We start from the raw sequence: 18,619 nt of genomic DNA on the forward strand, positions 1-18,619 counted from the left end.
CGAGGGGCTGACTGGTGGTGGCCCCCCAAGTCCGGGCCCGGCTCTGTGTGGGGAGGCCTGCGAACCGCAGCGTCCATCTGACTGCATGGTGCTGCTGAGTGGGACAAAGTTCCCGGGCCCTGGGGACTGTCCTCTGAGCTCCCTGGCCCCTGCCCCACCTTTAGGGTCCGAGGCTGTTAGTGCTGCCGCCCCAGGGAGAGGGGCTCAGTCTGCTCCTGTGTGGGGAGCAGGCAGGGAGCCGGCTGGGAGTGGCCCGCGCTGTGCCTGTCACAGGCCTGCCAGCCTGGTGGCTGCTGCTGCACCTCCCGCCACCCGTGCTGGGTGCCCCAGCAATGCCCAGAGCCTCGGGAGGGAGCAGGGCCCAGCGCAGACCCCAAGCTGGAAGGCGCCTTATAAAGTGCCCGGTGGTTTCCAGTCCCTCCTGGGGGTCCTCAGATGCTCGGGAGAGGGGGCTTTCCCTCGGGACACCGGTTCTGATGGTTACCTGCCCCCTTCCCTGGAGCAGGCAGGTGCTCTAGGCAGCCGTGCAGGTGGCCTGGGGTCCTGATGCCCAGCTCCCTGGACACACTGTGCTGGGCCCTCTGCTGCCTGCTGTCTGGGAAAGCTGTCTGATGGCGCTGGCCAGGCTGCCGCAGGGCTGGCAGGGGCAGGGGTGAGGGTGGCACGCTTGGCGCGTGGTGGTGCCTGGGGAGGGGTCTTCCTCCAGTCTGGGCTGTCGTCATGGCCTGTGACACCTGCAGCCAGGAGCTCATCTCGCCACCCTCAGTCAGTGTCACCATGGCATGAACAATGTGGGGACACCAGGCAGGGGGTCAGGGTGCGGGGGTGGCCGGACCTGGCCTCTGCCCCCACCCCTGCTGTGACGGTCACCGCAGTGACAACCAGTGTGGCCCGCCTGTGACGCTCTTCCTGGCCACGAGCCGGGGTCTTCGTGGTCACATTTCACAGATGAGGCGCCAGCTCAGAGAGCTGGACCCGGCCACACAGGTGAGCGGGAGTCAGGGGGCCAGGAGGCCGCTGGGAGGCTGGGGCCCGAGGCTGCCCCAGCCTGGCGTTGCTGAGGGGGTCTTCCGTGAGTGCCTCCATCGCTAGTGCCTGGTGTCAAAAACATTCTGGAAATGTGCTGATGGCTGCCCCCCGTCCCCGTATCAGAGACGAACGGTCTCTGAGCCGTGCTGTGGGAAAGAAGCCCCCTGCAGTGCCCTGAGGAACCCACTGGGAGGACCACAAACCTGAATGTGGATCCTCCTGGGGACCTCAGAGTCCTGCCAGAGCGCCCGTGGGTGCCCAGCACTGCAGAAGCATTTGAGGGGCTCGGGCAAAGCTGCGTGGAAGAGGAGCGTCCTTCCAGACTCCAGGAGAACAGCCACCCGCAGCCCCACGAAGGACGAGCTTCTAGCAAACCCTTTTGACAGATGAGCGAACTGAGGCACAGGGAGGTTGAAAGATGTGCCTAATGTCACACAGCTGGCAATGGGGGAGCCAGGATGGGACCCAGTCCAGGCTCCCAAGCTGGGGACCCTGTGGGAGGGGCCGGCTCTGCGGGCAGTAGCCATAGCCTGAGCAAGAGTATGGGACCGATGCTGGAGCCACGCTGGGCTTGGGGTGACAGGAGGGAGCTGTCCCCTCCCCTCGGGTCCCCTGAGAACCTGCCCGGCCTGGGTTAGGGCAGAGGCTCCATCTCGGGGTTGGTTCCCGTTGGTATGACGGTCACTGGCACCCACAAGGTTATGGGGGGTGGTGACTGTATGGGGTACGTGGAGACCCGGGCACGGTGCAGCGATGGCCCCTCTGGGCGTGGGGGCCGGTGGGGTGTGAGGCGCCCAGACACAGCGGCGTCTGGGCCGCGGTCACCCTCCTGTGGCCTGGCTGCTCGGGGCGGGGCTGCTGAGGCGTGGGGGGCAGAGCCCCTGGGTGGTTCGGGTCCCCGAGTACCCTGCACGGGGCCCGGCAACCGAGACGGCCCGAGAACGCCATGGGGCCAGCATGGGGCCGACGCGCTCCTCGCCTGAACGGGCTTCTGATGGGACCTGGTGAGGAGCGAGAGGCAGCCCGCGGTGGGCCCTCGGCCCCGCGCCCGCAGGCCCCTCTCTGTTGCCAGCCTCGGCCGCCCTCGCGCCTGCTCTTTGGGGCGCCAGGGGGCTGCGTCTCGCTGCCAGGCTGGCCCAGAAATAGCCGTGACCTCCGCACCCGACTTGGCAGCGCCCAGCCCGCAGGCCTACGTGCGCCCCGCTGGGTCCGGGCGGCGCGGCCGGTTATTTTGGCCGTGGCCTCCCGAGGCCAGGTCAGAGCTCTTTCCCGCGGCCCCTCTGACGCGCGTCCACCGGGCCTTGGCCCGCGGCCTGGCCACCTCCGTGACCTCGTGGCCCCCTCCTGCCCCTGACCCCAGTGGCCTGCACTCTGGGCAGGCAGGGGGCTCCTGGGGCTGGCGCAGGCACTGGCAATGGGGCCTCCTGGAGCCAGGACATCTTTCAGAGGGCTGGGCCTCAGTTTCCCCTTCAGGGGCTGTTTTAAGGAGAAAATACATAGGAAGTGCCCACCTTGGGTTGGCTCTGAAACCTGGCTCAGCCCCTCATAGCTGTGTGGGCTCAGGCAAGTCACTGACCGCTCGGCCTGGGCCTCGGTGTCCTCATCCATACACTGGGGCCATGGGTGCCTTCCAGGACTGCTTCGAGGGTGGGTGTGGGGAGGGGCCTGTGTCGAGGGCACTGTGTGAGGCCATTACATGGAGCGGTCCTCGGGCCTTCCCCCCATTTCACAGGACTGGACCCCAGGCCTAGGGAGGGGACATCCATGGGATGTATGAGGAGTGGTGAGCTGGGCAGTGGCCGAGTGTGGACTCAGGGCCGTGAGTGGCCTGTGGACCTGGGTTCCAGCTGGGCCGCAGTCTCCTCTTCTGTGACATGGGCAGAATGTGCATGCCTCCTGCTCTGGCCAGCTTCTAGGGGTGGTGATGAGCACAAGTGGCCACCAAGCCCTGATGCCCCAAGGTCCCGTCACCCCTGAGGCCCAAAGCTTGCTGGGCACCCGTCCCACAGGGTCCTGCTGTGGAGGACAGGCCAGCTCTGCTCCCTGCCTCCCAAGTGGGTACAGAGGGGCTGGTGGGCGTAGGGGATTGGCTGCCCTGTCTGAGGGCGGAGGCCCCCTCCCCTGAGGTGCTGGGGAGGGGTCTGACCCTGCCTCCTGTTGGGATCAGACTACAGCAGGAGGGGCTGCATTGCCCGCCTGGGGCTGGCCGCACGCTGACGGCCCTTCTCCCGTGCCCCGGGTCTCCCTCTCCCTTGGGACCCTGCCCTGCCCTGCCACTGCTGCCCCTCCACGGAGAGCAGCTGGGGGCCCCGGGTGGGCGCGTGGAATCCAGCCCAGTTCTGGGTCCCTTCTGCAGAGTAGGCTTAACGAGCCTGCTCCTCTCCTGTGTGCCCGCCTCCTGCCCTCCAGGCCATGGGACAAGTCTGTGGGCACCTGCGGGGTGGGCACCTGTGGGTTACAGTTCCTGTTGGCTCGCCTTGCCATGGGCCGGTTATACTCACTTCGTGCTGGTGACTCAGAAGACCCAGAGAGGTTGGGAGATGGGCCCAGGGACACACATCAGCTGTGGGGAGGACTTTCTTAGTTGTCCTGGGCATCCCAGTGGGCACTCAGTGGAGGCCTTGTCCCTTTATGGGCTGAGGACCCCTGTGGGGCCTCCAACTGATCCTAGTGGGTGAGGATTGGTGGGCAGCCTCCCCCGGCCAGTGTGCGGAACTGTTAGGCCACACAGACCCTCTGCGAGGGCCATGACACCTACTCCAGGTCTCTGAGGCCCTGGCCCAGGGGTGGGCTTGTGCCCTGGGGTTCCTTTTGCCTGTCGAGGGTCCCGTGTGTGCACATGGCACGGGAGGGGCCGGCGCTCTGCCTGGTGAGCTGGAGAGTCCTGACTCTCTTGGGGAGGCCAGACTCGGGGGCCGTCTCTGGGTCTCCTGGGGGCCTCCACGTTCCTGGCAGGGGCTGGAGCTGGGGGCCTGGGGGCGTGAGGGCCTCTCAAGGGCCATGAGCTCCAAGTGGATCCGTGAAACTCCGTGCCCTGCTGGGACGCCACGCCCATTCTGGGCACCAGCCTTCAGGGGCCTTGGAGACTCGGTGGCATAGTGCCAGGAGTTGGTGCCAGCCCAACGTGGCCCCAGAGGAGAGTGCCGGGCACTGAGGGTACAGGCTGGGGCTGGCTTTCAAGCTCCGTTCCTCCTGTCTAGAATCCTGGAGTGGCGGGATTCCCAGTCCAACACGCCATACTCCGGAATAATGGGCTCTGGGCTGCTGCTGCTGCTGGCGTCTCAGATCAGCAGACCTCCTGCTCCACGGGCAGGGAGGCGGGGGTGGGGGGGCGAACGCTGCTCCCCATGGTGCAGGGTCAGCTGGGCCGTGTGTGTGAATGCAGATGCTGGGGCCCCATCGCAGGTAGCGAGCCCTGGGACCCTTCCTGTGACCCAGGCCGCAGTTTTGGAAACAGGGATGAGTCCAGCTATGTCCATTCCAAGACGGCTGGGCTGGGGCCCCGGAAGGGACCGTGACGGGCCCAGGGCCCATGGTGGGAGGCTCCAACCCTCTGGGTACCAAGGTGGGGCCCCTGGGCATCAGAAGGGTGGACACCCCATCTCCATGTGGAGGTCCCTGGCAGTGTGAGGCTGGACAGCTCGCCCTTTCTGCTCCAACTTCCAGCCTGGGCTGAGGCCTCCCTGGCCTCATGGAAGAGGGAGTGTGGATCAGAGGGCATGCAGGTGGAGGGCCGCTGGTGGCATGGTGGTGCCAGGCTGCGGCAGGGTGGTGGGGACCCCAGCCCTCCTGGTACAGGCATCTGGTCTGGACGTCCCTATTTGTGGCATACGTGAGTGTACGTGTCTCCGATGTACACATGGACAGAGTGGCCATCGGGTTGTGTTCTCGGTCACACTGGGGGACGGAGGATGAGCACTGGGAGTGCTGAGCCCCTGACCTGGCCGCGGGAGCAGAGGCATACTGTCCACTTGTGTACCAGGATCCTCGGAGGTCTGTGTCCTCCCGTGGGGGGATGTGAAGGGGACTGGAGTGGTGGGTGGTCCTGGGTGGACCTGGCCTCTGGCACTGGCCCAGAGAGAGGGACGGGAGGTGGAGGCAGGGCAGCTGGGCGAGGGGAGGTTTGTGCAGTGGGGTGGGAGAGATGGGGAGAAGGGCAGTCAGATGGGGGCGCAGCCAGACAAAGGCCTGGCGGCAGGTGTGTAAGTCACAGCACCTGGCAGGGGCCGCAGTAGGTGCAATGGGGAGCAGGAGAGGCGGCCGGGCTGGGGGCTCAGGAGGGCCTTGGGGACTGGCTGAGGCACCTAGGGGCCACGATGCAGCTGAGCTTGCACCACCGGCCCTTGGGAGGGGCCTCCATCTGGGTTAGGGTGACTGATGGCAGTGGGTGGGCAGCCAGTGGGAACCAGTGGGGACATGTGGATGGGGGAATGCCCTGGCAGGGGGCGATGAAGTTATGGGGCAGCCGTCTGGGTGGCAGGGGCTAGAGGCCCCTCCTACAGCTAGAAATTGCCCCTCATGGCTCCCCCTGCAGAGGAGCAGCCTAAGCATGGTGGCTCCCAAGGAGTACAGTCCTGGGGGCTGTGCTGGGCCTGAGATGCCCCCACCCCCACCCAGGGTCGGGGAGAGGGCTCTGCCCCTCCTGATGTCACCATGACTTGGGCAGCATCCTGGTGTGGGAGGAACAAGCGACCCTGGCCCTGGGAGGCAGGACCAGCCCCTACCCCACTGGGGGTTCCTACTTCCTGGTGCTTTTTCTGGGCTGGAGCCCAGGCCTAAGTGGGATGGGCTGACTGGCCTCTCCCTGCTTGCTCGTGGAGGCGTTGGGGACTGAGCACTGAGCTCAGAGGGCTCTCTCGGCAAACCTGGCCGGGAGAGACCTTGAGCCCCTGAGCGGGGGCTACTTAGCTTGGGGGCAGGTTGCAGAGGGCTGGGCTGTTTCTGTGTGGGGCGTGGGGGTACAGTGAGCCCCCCCCCCCGCCCCCGCAAGGATCTCCTTCCCAGGCCACAGCAGGCAGGGGGAGCCGGCCAGAGACCTGGAAGCCCCTAGCTGTCCCCCTGTCCCCGCCCACCCGCCGGCTGCAGGGCCTGGGCCTTGGTGCCTGGGACCCCCCTCCCCACTGGCTCTGTGCCCGCCCTCCTGCCCCTCCAGCTCTGGCTGCCTGCCATTACAGGGCCCTGGGGACTGTTCTGCCCTGGCGGGCCCCAGAGCCCAGCCCAGAAAGGGAGGGGGGCTCTCCTGCCCTCTTCCCGGGCCCAGGGTGCCCGCGGGACCTCAGACCGGAGTCCGCCCCCTCCCCGGCTGCCCCAGCCACGCTGCGTGTGGGGCGGGGGGGCTGGCTGGGCCGGCTGGGCGCGGGATCTTTCCGGGCTGCCCCACCCGCGCCCCCGCCTCCGGCACGATTTGCGATTTACGGCGCGGGCGGGCCCAGGGCCTTTGACGCGGGAGGGCGGGGGTGGCCGGGATAAAGCCTGGCCGGGCGCGGCGCCGGGGCCTCCAGGACTCCGGACGGTGAGTGTCCTCGGGCTCCCGCGGCCCTGGGCTGGGGCTGGGCTGTGGGAGGTGGGGGCCCGGGGTCAGACCCCTGAGGGGGCGGGGCCGGGTCCCCAGGCTACCCTCGGGGCTCACAGCTCAACTGGGAGCCTCAGTGGTTTCCTCTGTCCAATGGGGCGAGGGGTCGCCCTGGGATGGAGCCTTTTCCTTCCAGAGCCCACGCTGACCGTGTTGGAGCCTGCACTCTCCCTGCAGCCTCCTTGATATTGCTGTGTGCCCGGGTCTCCGGGTGGGGGTACCCTGGCCTCAGTGGTACAGGAGGAGGGTGACCGACTGCCGCTCCCACGGTCCCTTCCCCACTGCTGCACCATCCGGAGCTGGGACGGGGTCACAGAGCAGAGCGGGGCCTCAGCCAGCAGTGGGGTCCAGCGTGGTTCCTCTGCCCCTCGGGTAGGTACCCAGCCCGGTGGTGCCCTCTCTTGTGAAATGAGGGTCTCGGTGCAGTGCTGGCACGATTGTTCGTATATTGTTCCATTGGGGAGTGGAAGAAGGCTCTTGAATCATCTCTCCAGGCCAGCTAGTGTGGGCAGGGCTGTCCCGGTCATCGTCAGGTGCTGCGGGAATGGAACCCGCCACGCGGTGATCTGTGGTTGGTAAGACTGTTAATTGAGATGCTGATTTTGGCCACAGCCTCTCTGGCTGGGGTGTAGACTGACATCCCCCTCTGATCCTTCAGCCACCTGTGGCGCCCTGTCAAACCCCCTCATACAAAACAAATCAGTGGAGCTTTGGGGACACAGACCGCCCCCCCAATAAACAGAGGAGCTTAGATCTCTGTGGCCCTTGCAATCTTTAGGCTGTGTCAGAAAGCGTGTTTTCAACAAGTGGTAACTGCCATCATGAATATTTTAATTTTAATTAAAATTAATTTTTAGTGAAAGTTTTATTAGTATTAATAACAATATTTATTGTTCTTAATGGCAGCTTAGTCGTCTGTTGTTATCTTGGGTTTTAATCATCCCCTGAGGGGTTTGGAAGTACCTATGGCTTTCTAGGTTGGTCATAACTGTGTGCAAAGCAGGAGTCCCTGGGCTGAGTTGAGGACCTGGGGCCTCTCCTGGGGCTCGGCGGCTGATGGTGGCTCATGTTGGCGGCTGGGCCTCCGGCGTCCACTTTGGCTGCTCTGAAGGCTTTGAGGTGTGTGTGAAGACTTCCTGGGGCCTGTGCTCTGAGCGGGTGAGATTTGTGTGATTCGTTGGTGGAGGAGAAGAAGGAACCCTGGGCTCGGGACCAGAAAGCCAGCTCTCTCCGTCTCGCTGTCTGGCCCCCGGGTAAGATGGGGCTCGTAGTCTTTGGCCTGCAGGGCTGTGCACGTGTGCAGGAGCGGGGTGATGGAGACGGCCTGAAAGGGCCTCCTGAGCTCTCGTGGGGCTCACGAGGAGTCTGCTGCGTTCCCCATCTCAGGGGGCCACACCATGTGCCTGCCATGTTCTCTGCCCAAAGGCCACCTCCTCACAGAGGTCTCCCTGATTAACCTCCCCGCTAAGTCATTTCTGTCTGCCACAATCCATTACCTGTTTATTATGTGTCCCCCCACCAACCCCTACTCCAGACTCGGAGCTCTCTGAGGGTGGGGTCATGGGGGTTTGCTCACCCTGACCCTCAGCACCCACCATGGGGCCTGGAGCCAAGAGGGTGCTGGGAAGGTACACAGAGGAGTGAAAACTCAGTGGGAGAAACTTGGGCACTGAGGGTCCTGAGGGCTTCCTGGAGGATGAGGGGCCCCTCACCGGGTCTCGAGGGTGAGGAGTATCTGAGGGCATTCTGGGCAGAGAGAAAAGGGTGACTGGAGGTGAGAATCCTACAGCCCCCTTTCCCCTCCCCCTGGGCTAAGGGTAGGAGGGGCAGGGGCCGGTGGGCCAGGCTGAAAAGTCAGAACTCAGTTTTGCAGGCCATAGGGAGCCACAGAGGGTGTGTGAGCAGCAGGACGCTGAGGGCCGCCATTCTAACTCCAGCCCTACGCCAAGCCTCACTGTGGGGCTGCACCAGGTGGGCCTTGATCCCGGGTCTAGTCTGAGGCTGGAGCTGGGACATGCACCCATGGAACCGTCCTCCGAGATAGAAATACATGTATCTCTTGACACCCACCCTGGTGGGGAGGGTGGGCCAGCTGGTCTGGCGGGGGTGGTGGAGAGAGAAGGGTGGGCTGGGGGGCTGGAGACTCCCAAGATTCCCCCCCGATGCGGGGCAGGGAGGGTAGGCTGCCCCCGAATTTGGGTCTCAGGTGGGGTCCTTAGCTGCTTTGGAGTCAGGGTAGAAGGGGCATCGGTGACATGGGTGAGGGGCCTGGGCAGGTGAAGCCTTGAGATGGTGAGACAGGGGTCAAAGGCACTAGGCCTCCGTGGACAGATGCCCAGGCTGGTGGACGCGCTGAGAAGGGAGGAGGGCAGTGGTGGTCTGCACCCTGGTGCAGGGGTCCAGCAGACGTTGCGGACAGCAGGCTCCGCGGTGCTCTGCGCCAGGCCCTGTCTTGAGCACGTTCCATGGCTGGATCCATCCATTCCTGACAGGGGCCCCGAGAGGCAGCGACTGTCCTTTTCCCTCTTTGCAGATGAGGAAACTGAGGCACAGAGAGTGACCACCTGAGGTCACAGGTCAGAAAAGCTCTCCTGAGGAGCTGGAGCTGTGGAAAGGCTGCGGTGGGAGGAGAGAAGGGCCCGGTGGAAGGGCGTGTGCGGCCAAGGGCTGGAGCTGGGGGGGCCCCACTGGCAGCCATGCAGGGGCAGCTCGTGGGGGCCCTGGGGCTCAGGCTGGGGTTCCATGGGGGACCACGCTGCCCAAGGCAGGAGCCGAGGGAGGGAGGGGAGGCTTGGCCAGTGCCAGCATGAAGGTCCTGGAACCCCAGTCTGCCAGCCTCAGGGGCGGCCCAGGTGTGACCCAGGAAGCCCAGTGACAGTTGACGCTGGGAAAATGCCACATTCTAACCCTCCATGTGACAGCCTGGGAAACTGAGGCACAGGATGGAGCAAGGATTCTGCGAGGAACCTAAGGAGCTTAGCTCTGGGGATGGGGGACCCCTGACTCAGTAGTGTTGTCTGCCTGGGGGGGCACCCCCATCCCCCTCTTGGGACAGCATTACCCGGCCCACCCATGGTGGGCAGTCTGGGAGGTGGCTCCTCAGGGCAGGGGTGGAGGGGTGGCCAGCAGCCCCATCTAGGAGGGCAGGAGAGGGCGGGCTGGGCCTTTTGCCTGTTCTGGTGATTTCTTCCCCTGCGTCCTCCAAGCTTAGCCCAGTGCCTACATTGGAAGATGCTCAATATATATTTTTAAGTTGGATGAATGAATGAATGAATGGACGAGTGAATGCATGCCTGGTTCTCTTTTCTCCCTTGGTGGGAGTCGTGAAGTCTGGGGTGGGAGCAGGGGAGGCCACAGCTGGGACACAAGTAGCAGAAGGGGCTCAGAGCCAGTGCTGAGCTCCGGGGAGGTGGGTGCAGTGTGGGGTTGGGGACGTCCTGGTCAGTGACGGGTGAGGGGTGGGGCCTCGAGCAGAGGAGTGCAGTCCCCCCACGTGCTGGAGCACCTGGATGGGCTGTGGCCAGTGTGTCACCATGTGATGTCACAGATGGCCTGGCCAGCAGTGGCCACATCTTCCAAGCCACGGACCTGCCCCTGTCCCTGCCCCTAGCCGTGAGCTCCCGCAGGAAGGGCCACACGGGGGCTGGGGTGCAGGGGGGCAGCTGGGAGGGAGGCTGCTGTCTCAGGCCCCTAGCCACGGGGGGCGCCTGCCCCTTGCTGCCAGGTGGGCTCATGAGGTGGCAGAAGGGGCACCTGCAGGGCACGGGGGGGGGGGGTCCGGCTTCTCCTGCCGCACCTCAGTTTCTCATCTGAGCTGCTGCCTGGTGGCCACAGAGGCCCCGTTTTCCAGCTGTCAGTCAGTGCCTGGTGTCCCCTTTGTCCCTTCAACACCCCAGCAAGGCAGGGCTTGTTGTACGTTTACAGGCGAGGAGCCAGGCTGCGGGGGACGTGGTCTCAGGCAGCTTGGCGTCGCTCGGGTCTGTGAGCCTGCAGCCTGGCCCTGACCGTGACGGTCCGGTTCTCATCCCTCTGCCTGCCCTGCTCTGTTCTCTGGCACTGGTCCCATTAGGGGAGGGGCCAGGCCCCGCAGGGTGAGCCCACCTGGCTGAGGCCAAGGCAGGGAGGGCCAGGGGCTCAAGAGCTGGGCTGTGGGGAATGGTCCTCCTCTGGCCGGGATTGGGGTGACAGCAGGCACCTGGACGATTCTCCTGGTGCCACCAGGTGAGTGCCATCGAGGCCGGGGAGGCTCAGGGTGGGCCTGGCGGGCTCCAGGTGGCCACAGGGTTCGGGAGATCCAAGGTGCCTGGTCTGGCGCCCCCTGCTGCCTGCCTGGCCGCTAATGACAGCCAGGGTGGAGCCCAGCAGCCTTGCCCGTGCCCATGCGGTGCCCGCCCGCCCGCCCACCCACGGAGGCGGCAATTCCAGCTCCCAGGTCTGCGGTGGAGCTGTGGCCAGCCTGGGCAGTGCTCGTGGCTGACCGCACGTGAGGGTAGCCTTGGGGGGCCAGCTGCTTGGGTTGGCAAGTTGGCACTATGCCCCACGGGGCACCATTGAAGCCAAGTGTGTGGTGAGGGTGGCCCCGTGCGGCACCGAGGGCCGCAGCCAAGCTCCAGGGCGTGTCCTGCAGCCCTCTTCTCCATCTCGAGATCCCAGTGGGCGGAACAGGTGCCTGCCCGGGGGGGGAAACCTAATCCTGCTCCCAACAGCTCTGCTTCCAGGTCACGGCTGGGAGCCTTGTGACTGGCTTAGAGCTGGCACCACTGTGGAAGGTGGCTTTCCTCCCTGGCAGTGTATCCATTTATAGAGGCGGCCACAGGTCCCAGAGAGGGCGAGTGTTGGCCCCGGGTCACACAGGGAATCAGGGCAGCTGGTCAAGTTCTGATGATGAGGCTCCAGGCAACAGGAGCATGCTGGTCTCTCCCGCTGGCCACCTCCTCCGGGAAGCATTCCTGGACCACCTGATCCACATCTGTGCCTTCTGCAACGCCTGCTGTGCTGGCTTATTCTGCTCAGAGACTTTCCTCTTGCTGGTTCCCATCCTAGCAGTGGCACTCAGGAGGCGCTAGAGGGAGGGACTGATAACTTGGGGAGCCGCCCGAAGGCAGAAGGTGCTGCCAAGGGGTAGTGAGCTCCCCGTCATCGGAGGTGGGCAAGCTGGGGGATTAGATTGCATAGGTGACCTTTGAGGTTCCTCTGGAACTCAGGGGCTGAGCTCCCATGATGGGTTCTGGACATTTCCCAGATCTGGATCTCTGCCCAGAACGTTGGGTCATGTGTTCCTTCCACAAACAAGTGGGGAGCCCTCCTGGTGCCAGGCCCCGAGTGGGAGGCAGGGCGGAACTGACAGCCTCTGAGCCCTTCCTTTGGGACGTGCCCTCCCAGGGGCTGCGAAAGGCGTGTGGCTGGAGGAGAGGGGACAGGGCAGGGTGGGGGGAAGGAGGCAGCAGTGCTTGGTCAGTGGGGGATGCGGGACCCTCGGGGCTGCCGAGGGCTCTGGGAAGGTGTCCTGGGGATCAGGGTGGGCTTGGCCCGCTCAGGTCTCCCCTCCTGGCGCCCCCAGCAGTGGGGGACTTGAGCTCGCTCCGGGAGGATTCCAGGAACGGCTCCTGCCCTGATAAAAATAGACTTCTCCGAAGGGCTTGGGGCTGCTCCAGCTGCAGCAGGTGCCCCCCAGGCCTGGCTGGAGCGGGGGCCCCAGGCAAGGGGGCACAGGGATGCTGGGGCCCAGGGCTGCAGCCTGAGCAGCCTGGTGGGCTCTGTGTCCCGGGTGCAGTATCACTGAGCTTGACGGGAACTTTCAGGAGACAGGCTGGGATGGTGGAGGCGGCTTGCCCCAGAGGACTTCTCTCCCAGACAGCCAGGGTGGGATGAGCAGGGTCCCTGGGGGTCAGCGAAACTCAGCCCCAACTCTGGTTCTTCTGCTTCCTGGCTGTGTGACTTGGGCAGGTCGGTTGACCTCTCTGAGTTGCTGTGATTTATCAATCCAATGTGGCCAATATGTCTTGTTCACGGGACGTGTGTCTGGCAGTGTCCACAGGGATAGACTCTGAAAGCGGTCAAGGTGGGAGATGGGTGGGGCGCTGAGTGCCCAGAGCTGGCCTTCAGGAGGATGCTGCTGGAAGCAGGGAGTAAAAGCACTGAAGTGGGAGTCCCAGCCCGAGGCCCACCTTGATGCCCGAGGGCCGGAGCCCCGATGCTCCACCGGGCTTCGTTGGGGGCGTGCCTGTGGGTGGGGCTCCTTCCACTTGTACAGTCCTCCCATTCTCGCCTCCCTGACCGCTTGCCCAGCTCAGGGATGGGAGGACGCAGGGTCACAGGCATGGCTGACGCTCTCTGGGTATGCGTGTGGGGAGAGCCCGGGAGGGGGCCTTGTTCTCGCCTGGGCCCCTGGCCAGCTCCCCCCATCCCCCCGCCCTTGTGGTGCTGACCGCTGATTGCAGGGGCCAGCCTGGCTGTCTGGGAGCCAGGCTCAGAGCCGGGTTCCCAGCGAGGCGAGGCCTCCAGGGACTCTGTGTGCTGGGGGCTCTACCCACCCTGCTCCACCCCCTTCCAAGCGAGGGCCTCCGGGCTGGCCAGGCCAGGTACCGAGTGGACTGTGATGGCAGGTCCACTCTTGGAGCTCCTGGTCTGGGGAGCACTTACGTTCCTGACGTGGTGCTCCCAGGAGGCAAAGCCAGGACCCTGCTGGTAGGGGCAGGCTGGGACCCCAGGGTGGGGGGTGGCTTCACCTGGGAGAGTCACGGGGGGCCTCATGGGGTGTGGGCCCCTGCACTGAGAGTTGGAGGGTGAGCGGGATGTGGAGGTGGCTCCCTGGGTGACCCTGTGTGGGCTCCTGGTCCCAGTGCCTCACCTGCACACTGGGTGGGTGGGGAGGGCGGTGAGGACTCTGAGGGACAGCATTGACTCGGACGTGGTAGGTGCTCAGGAAGCGGAGGGGTCCTTGCATGTGAGGCTGGAGAGCTGGCAGGGTTCTGAGCCCGCGGACTGGGCACCGTGGGCCCACATCCTGTGGGCGTCAGCCACCTTAAGCCACCTGGGCCAGGGTGCTCTCCTTCCATTTTCAAAGTTAGGAGCCCTCCCTCCAGGCCTTTGCCTGTGCTGAGGTCCCCACCAGGCGCGCGGCTCTGCACTAAGAGACTCCTGGCGCTCCAGCACGGAGCCCTGTGCAGCCCCCTCTGCTGTGGGAGCCCTCCTGCGAGGTGGGGCCATGGGGAGCCCCAGAGGGTTGTAGGGCTGGCGCGCACACGACGAGGGGCCCCTCTCCCTAGCACAGTGGGAGGAGGGCGGCTGCGTCGGCGGCAGGGGCCCCGCCCCGCGGTGGCCAGCGCCCTCCCCTCTGCCCTTGCGTTTCCCTTTCCTCCGCGGCGCTTCCTCTCCGGCTCGGCCCTCCGCAGCCCCTTTGTCTGCCCGGCGCGAGGCGGGCCCACGGTTATATTTAGGCGGCAGGTGTGGGAGCCACAACTAGCCTGGTCGCCCGCCGGTCACCGGCCACCCCGCCCACGTGATGCCCGGGCGCTATAAATAGCCCCCCCGGCGCGGGCCCGCCGAGCATCCGCTGGGAGGCCGGTGCGCCCCGCGCTCTGGGTCTCGGCCGCCGCGCCCGGCCCGGCCCGGCCCGCACGGATGGAGGCGGCGGCGGGACGCCTGCGTGCGCGGGTGAGCCTGGGCGGAGGCGGGCCGGGGGGCGTGTCGGGAGGACCCCAGCCCTGCACCCGGGAGGGGGCCGCACCTCTCAGAACCAGCTCCTACCCTCCCCGGGGAGCATGCACCGCGGGACAAGGTGGCGCCCGCCCACGACCCCGTCCTGCCCACGGTGCTCCCACGCCCCTGCCTTACCTCTCCTGGGACCCCACCCAGTCCTAGTCCTCCCCTCATATCATCCAGGGTCAGCCGTCCAGAGGGGCCGCCTCTCTCTGAAGCCCTCCGGATTCGCCTAGCTCCTCAGCCAGCTGTGAGCAGGAATGAGGGTGGTAGCCTCTCCAAACCTCGGGTTCCTCTTCCATAAACTGGGGTTGAGTGTTGTTCTTACCTCCTGGTCTTGAGATTGAAACCCCTGGGGAGCCCTCGCCGGGTGCTGGTCTGGTCAGGGCCCAGAGAAGGTCCCCCAGCTCCCAGCCGTTCACTCATTTGTGAACAGGGTGGATGCTGGGGCCTCCCCTCACGGGCTTCTAAAGGATGGCTGTTTGGGACACAGCAGAGAACTCAGTGCCCTCGGGTGGGAGGAGGCGGGCTGGAGTCCCAGGAGGGGGGTGTGGGGCGAGTGGCAGGGGGACCAGAGGGAGGGAGGGGCATCGGGCTCCCAGTCTGCTCCTGCATCGTGGCTGGTGGGCTTGGGGGATGGTGGCTGGGTGGACCCTACCTGGGGTCCTGCTCAGTGACCTCTCTGAGAGGTATGGTCAGGAGGGAGGGCCCCTCGGTGGGGGGATGCAAGGCCTGGTTGAGCCATGTGGGGGTGCCTGGGGCAGGAGTGGGGGGACATCACTGCTTTGCTCCCACCTGAGGTGGAGGCCCCAGACTCTGTGGAGACAGGTAGGGTGTGTAGCAAAACCCCACCCCAGGCTGGGCAGTGACCTTGGTCTAACCTCGGCCCAGACCCCTGACCCTATTCTAACCTGGGACCTGCCCCCTGACCGTCTAACCCCTGACCTGTGCCAACAGGTGACAACTTCCGGCTCAGGAGGGCATGGTGTGCAGTGGCGCTGGGCCCCTCCCTGCCCAGGACCCTCAGCCCTGAGGACCCGTCCAGGGATCCTGGGCTGTAGAGCCAGGCCATCTGCTGTTGCCGTGGGGTCTCGCCAGGTGCCCAGCAGCTGTGGGCGGTGAGGTGGCGGGTCAGCCCTGCAGGGAGAGGCCTGTAGTCGTGTGGCTTCCTTGGGCCTTTTCCCTGCTTTCTTTCTGGTAAACATACACACACTTACGCACGCACGCACGCACATGGGAAACAGCCCGCTGCCCCAGGAGGGCCAGTGTTTGCGAGCTGTTCAGGGTGCCCGCGGCTCTCTTTCCTCACCTGCACTTCGAGCCGAAGCTCGCTTGGGGCCGTGGAGGCTCGGGGCCGGCTGAACCAGGACAGGATTCCTTCTCTCAGCCTTTCTCCCCTGCTTGGGGTACCCCCCATGTACCCCTCCCAGGATGGGGCAAGGGGCAGCGTGTGACATCTGGCACCTTCCCTGAGCTGGGAGCAGCGGTGGAGGTGGCCCCTGCCTGTCTGGGGTCGCTGGCTAAGGCTGCGGGGGCCCAGCCTGCCTGGTGGGCATCTGCAGAAGGGGGCACGGGGGGGGGCAGAGGTAAGAGGTGGGGGTGGGGTGGGACTCTCTGGAGGAGCAGCTAGGAGTGCAGGGGGCCTTGGGTTGAGCCCAGTGGCTGGAGGGGTCAGCTGACCACTGGGTCACTGCTGGAGGGAACTTGGGGCATCTGGTTTGGCCGCTCATGGTGCAGATGGGGAAACCAACGCCAGTGACGTGCCCGAGGTCTCGCAGCCCGTCCTGGGCGGGTGGGAGTGGGGCTGCGCTCCTGCTGGGTCCCCTGGCCCGGGAGCTTTGGGGCTCAGAGAGGGAGAGACAGGCTTAGAGGTGCTTGATGCCTGTCTCTGTGACCCAGAGGTGTCCCTCCCCGGGGCCCTGTCACAGCGTGACCCCACTCCTGGCCACCTGTGCTGTCACCACCTTGGCATGCGGCTGGCTGCTGGCCCTTTGACCGTCGTGGTCTGTCCTTGCTTCTCGGAGCTCTGGAGGGCAGAGCCCGGCTTGTGTCCCTCCATGCCGCTAGTCCTGTGGGTGCGTGGGGGAGGCGGTGGCCAAGGGGCAGAGGCTGATCAGGGCGGAGGTTTCCGTGGGGGCCTGGAGAGGTGCTGAGGTGGCTCCTGCTGTGCATGGGGCTGCCACCCCTCACCGCACTGTGGCCGGCCCTCCGCCCTCCGTGCCCGAACCCCTTCCCTGAGGACCAGCCGCTCCAGCATGATCTGGGCTCAGAAATGCCCCAGAGGAGGGGCTGGCTGTCCCGGGGTGGGGGGTGTGTCAGCTGATCACAGGCCTGGGGGCCCAGGCCCAGGGGGGCGAGGCCCATGTTACCACCGACTGCCTCGAAGTCTGTGTCTTGGGGTTCAGCACGCTCCGAGGTTGATGCTGAAATCTGAAATCCCCTGTCCTTCTGTACTCCCCTTGCCCCCCGGCCCTGGTGGCTGTCCTGTCACCTCAGGGCCCTGGGTCAGCCCTGGCAGGAGGTGTCCTTCCTTTGTGTTCCCAGGTGGGGAAACTGAGGCCTGAGGAGGGTCACTCTCTCAGAGGGTCCCGCAGGAGGGCCCGGAGAAGCGTGGACCGTGCTGGGGTGCGGGGGTCGGGCAGGCTCAGGCGGCAGGGGCTCTGATGACCCTGTTCTGCTCGTTTCCTCCTCCCCGCAGACATTGCCTGCCGCTGACCAGCCTGGGATTTATGGAGAGGGCCTCGGGGGGCAGCTCTGAGCACTGCCGCGCCCAGCATCGCCACTGCGCCTGCTGCTGAGGAGGCCCTGCCGCCGGCCTCCCCTCGCCCCGCCGCGCATGGCCCCCGCCCGGCCCAGGGCCGGCCCTGCCGCCTGAGCCCACCTGCCTGCCCGCCCTCCGGACTCCTGGGACCCCGATGGGGTAACGGGACGGCGGCCGCGCGTCGAGCCGCCGGCGACCCCCCCCAGGCTGCCCTGTCGGGTCCGTTCCAGGTCGTTTTCCTTTGATCCTTGGGGTCTGGGGCCCGCCTCTGAGCCCGGGGGCCGGCCGCCGTCCACCGATGCCCAGAGGACGTCCCCGCCAGCGCTCGGAGTCCCCGCAGGCTTTTTAAAGGGTTCTTTGCTGAAGTTTTTTTGGTTGTCGTTTTTATTTTTGCCCCCTGCTAATCCCCGGCTCTGAGAGGCAGGAGCTCAGACTGGCCGTTTTCCTTCTGCGGGCGCTTTTTTCTTTTTCTTTTGTAAGGCGTCAGGTTCTCTTGTTTCCGTGTCCCTACGCCAGCCGCATCCTCCCTCCTCCCGAGTATTTGCACAATATTTGTGCGGGGTATAGGGGGCAGGGTTTTTAAAAGGCATTTCCTCTCTCTCGGACAAGCACAGGGATCTCCTTCTCCCCAGATTCTGGGGGGCTGCCGGGGGTGTCTCTTGCCCGTGTCCCCAGCGCCCTCCTGGCCCCTGGCCTCACGGGGAGCCATGGCTCGGATGAACCGGCCCGCCCCCGTGGAGGTGAGCTACAAGAACATGCGCTTCCTCATCACGCACAACCCCACCAACGCCACCCTCAGCACCTTCATCGAGGTGAGTGGGGCCCGCGGACGTCCAGCCCCGGGCCTCCCGGGAGGCGTCGACAGGCCGGGGCTGGCCGGGTGGGGTTTAGGGTTGTTAACCCACGTGTCGCGCCGGGACCCTGGTTAGAGGACTTCCGGGGCCGGCCGCGAGACATGGGAGTGTCCTGGGGAGCACGGGTGTGGGGCTGTTGGGGGATCAGCTGGGCTCCCCAGGGGCCTGCAGGGTGGGCTGGCGTGAGGGCAGGTGGGACTCCGCACTGCGTGAATAGAGGCAGGGTCAGAGACAGGAGGCGGGATGGGCATCACCTCCTCAGGGCATCGTCTGTGGCTGGGGCATCCTGAGCCCTCTGCTGGCCCTTCCTTCGGCCTCGGTGCAGAGGCTGAGCAGGAGGGAGGCGGAGAGATGCCCTGGGAGGAGAGGCTGTGGACAGCCGGGAGACAGGCAGATGGGGGATGGGGCACGAAGGCTGGCTGCACGGCCAGCCCAGGCCACAGGGAGCCCCTGGGCTCTGGGGGAGGCCTGGGGGCTTTGGGCACATATGCTTGTGAGGAGGGGCTGGGCACGAGTCCAAGCTGGCCACAGGAGAGAGTGGCCACCGTTCCCTTGGGCGTCGGCAGGAAGAGATGCGTGTGGCTCCTAGCCACAGCGGATGGAGCAGATGTGTTTGCAGAGCCTTCAGCTCTCCATGTGGCCTCCCCTAGGAGCCTGGCCTCTGCAGAACTCCTTGCTGTTTGCAGAGCTTGTGGCTGTGTG

General features: G+C 65.6%; 1 protein-coding gene and 1 long non-coding RNA gene across 12 annotated transcripts in view; one reads left to right on the top strand and one right to left on the bottom strand.

The window, feature by feature from the left end:
• The window catches only part of PTP4A3 (protein tyrosine phosphatase 4A3), a 36,832-nt gene that overhangs the window by 10,462 nt on the left and 7,751 nt on the right, over positions 1-18,619 (top strand). For 2 of the 10 annotated variants that reach the window (XM_070221946.1, XM_070221945.1), the window contains one exon: positions 17,001-17,875. In XM_070221946.1, coding sequence (XP_070078047.1) covers positions 17,771-17,875 — 105 coding nt within the window. In that variant the 5' untranslated portion in view covers positions 17,001-17,770. Of the gene's footprint in view, positions 1-6,264; positions 6,974-12,850; positions 12,939-12,972; positions 13,289-13,935; positions 14,258-14,485; positions 14,613-15,259; positions 15,401-17,000; positions 17,876-18,619 lie in introns of those variants that run through there. The other 8 variants (XM_070221944.1, XM_070221942.1, XM_070221941.1 and 5 more) reach the window with 8 other exon arrangements.
• Positions 7,424-14,824, bottom strand: LOC138915488 (uncharacterized). 2 transcript variants are annotated; one of them, XR_011421496.1, is made up of 4 exons: positions 14,631-14,771; positions 14,438-14,550; positions 13,452-13,607; positions 7,424-12,713 (listed from the first exon to the last, which is right to left on the bottom strand). It is a non-coding gene; the product is annotated as an uncharacterized lncRNA (long non-coding RNA). The 2 variants fall into 2 exon arrangements; XR_011421495.1 differs by lacking the exon at positions 13,452-13,607 and having other exon boundaries at positions 14,631-14,824.

Source organism: Equus caballus, chromosome 9 (genome assembly GCF_041296265.1).
Source record: "Equus caballus isolate H_3958 breed thoroughbred chromosome 9, TB-T2T, whole genome shotgun sequence".
Lineage (NCBI taxonomy): Eukaryota > Metazoa > Chordata > Mammalia > Perissodactyla > Equidae > Equus > Equus caballus.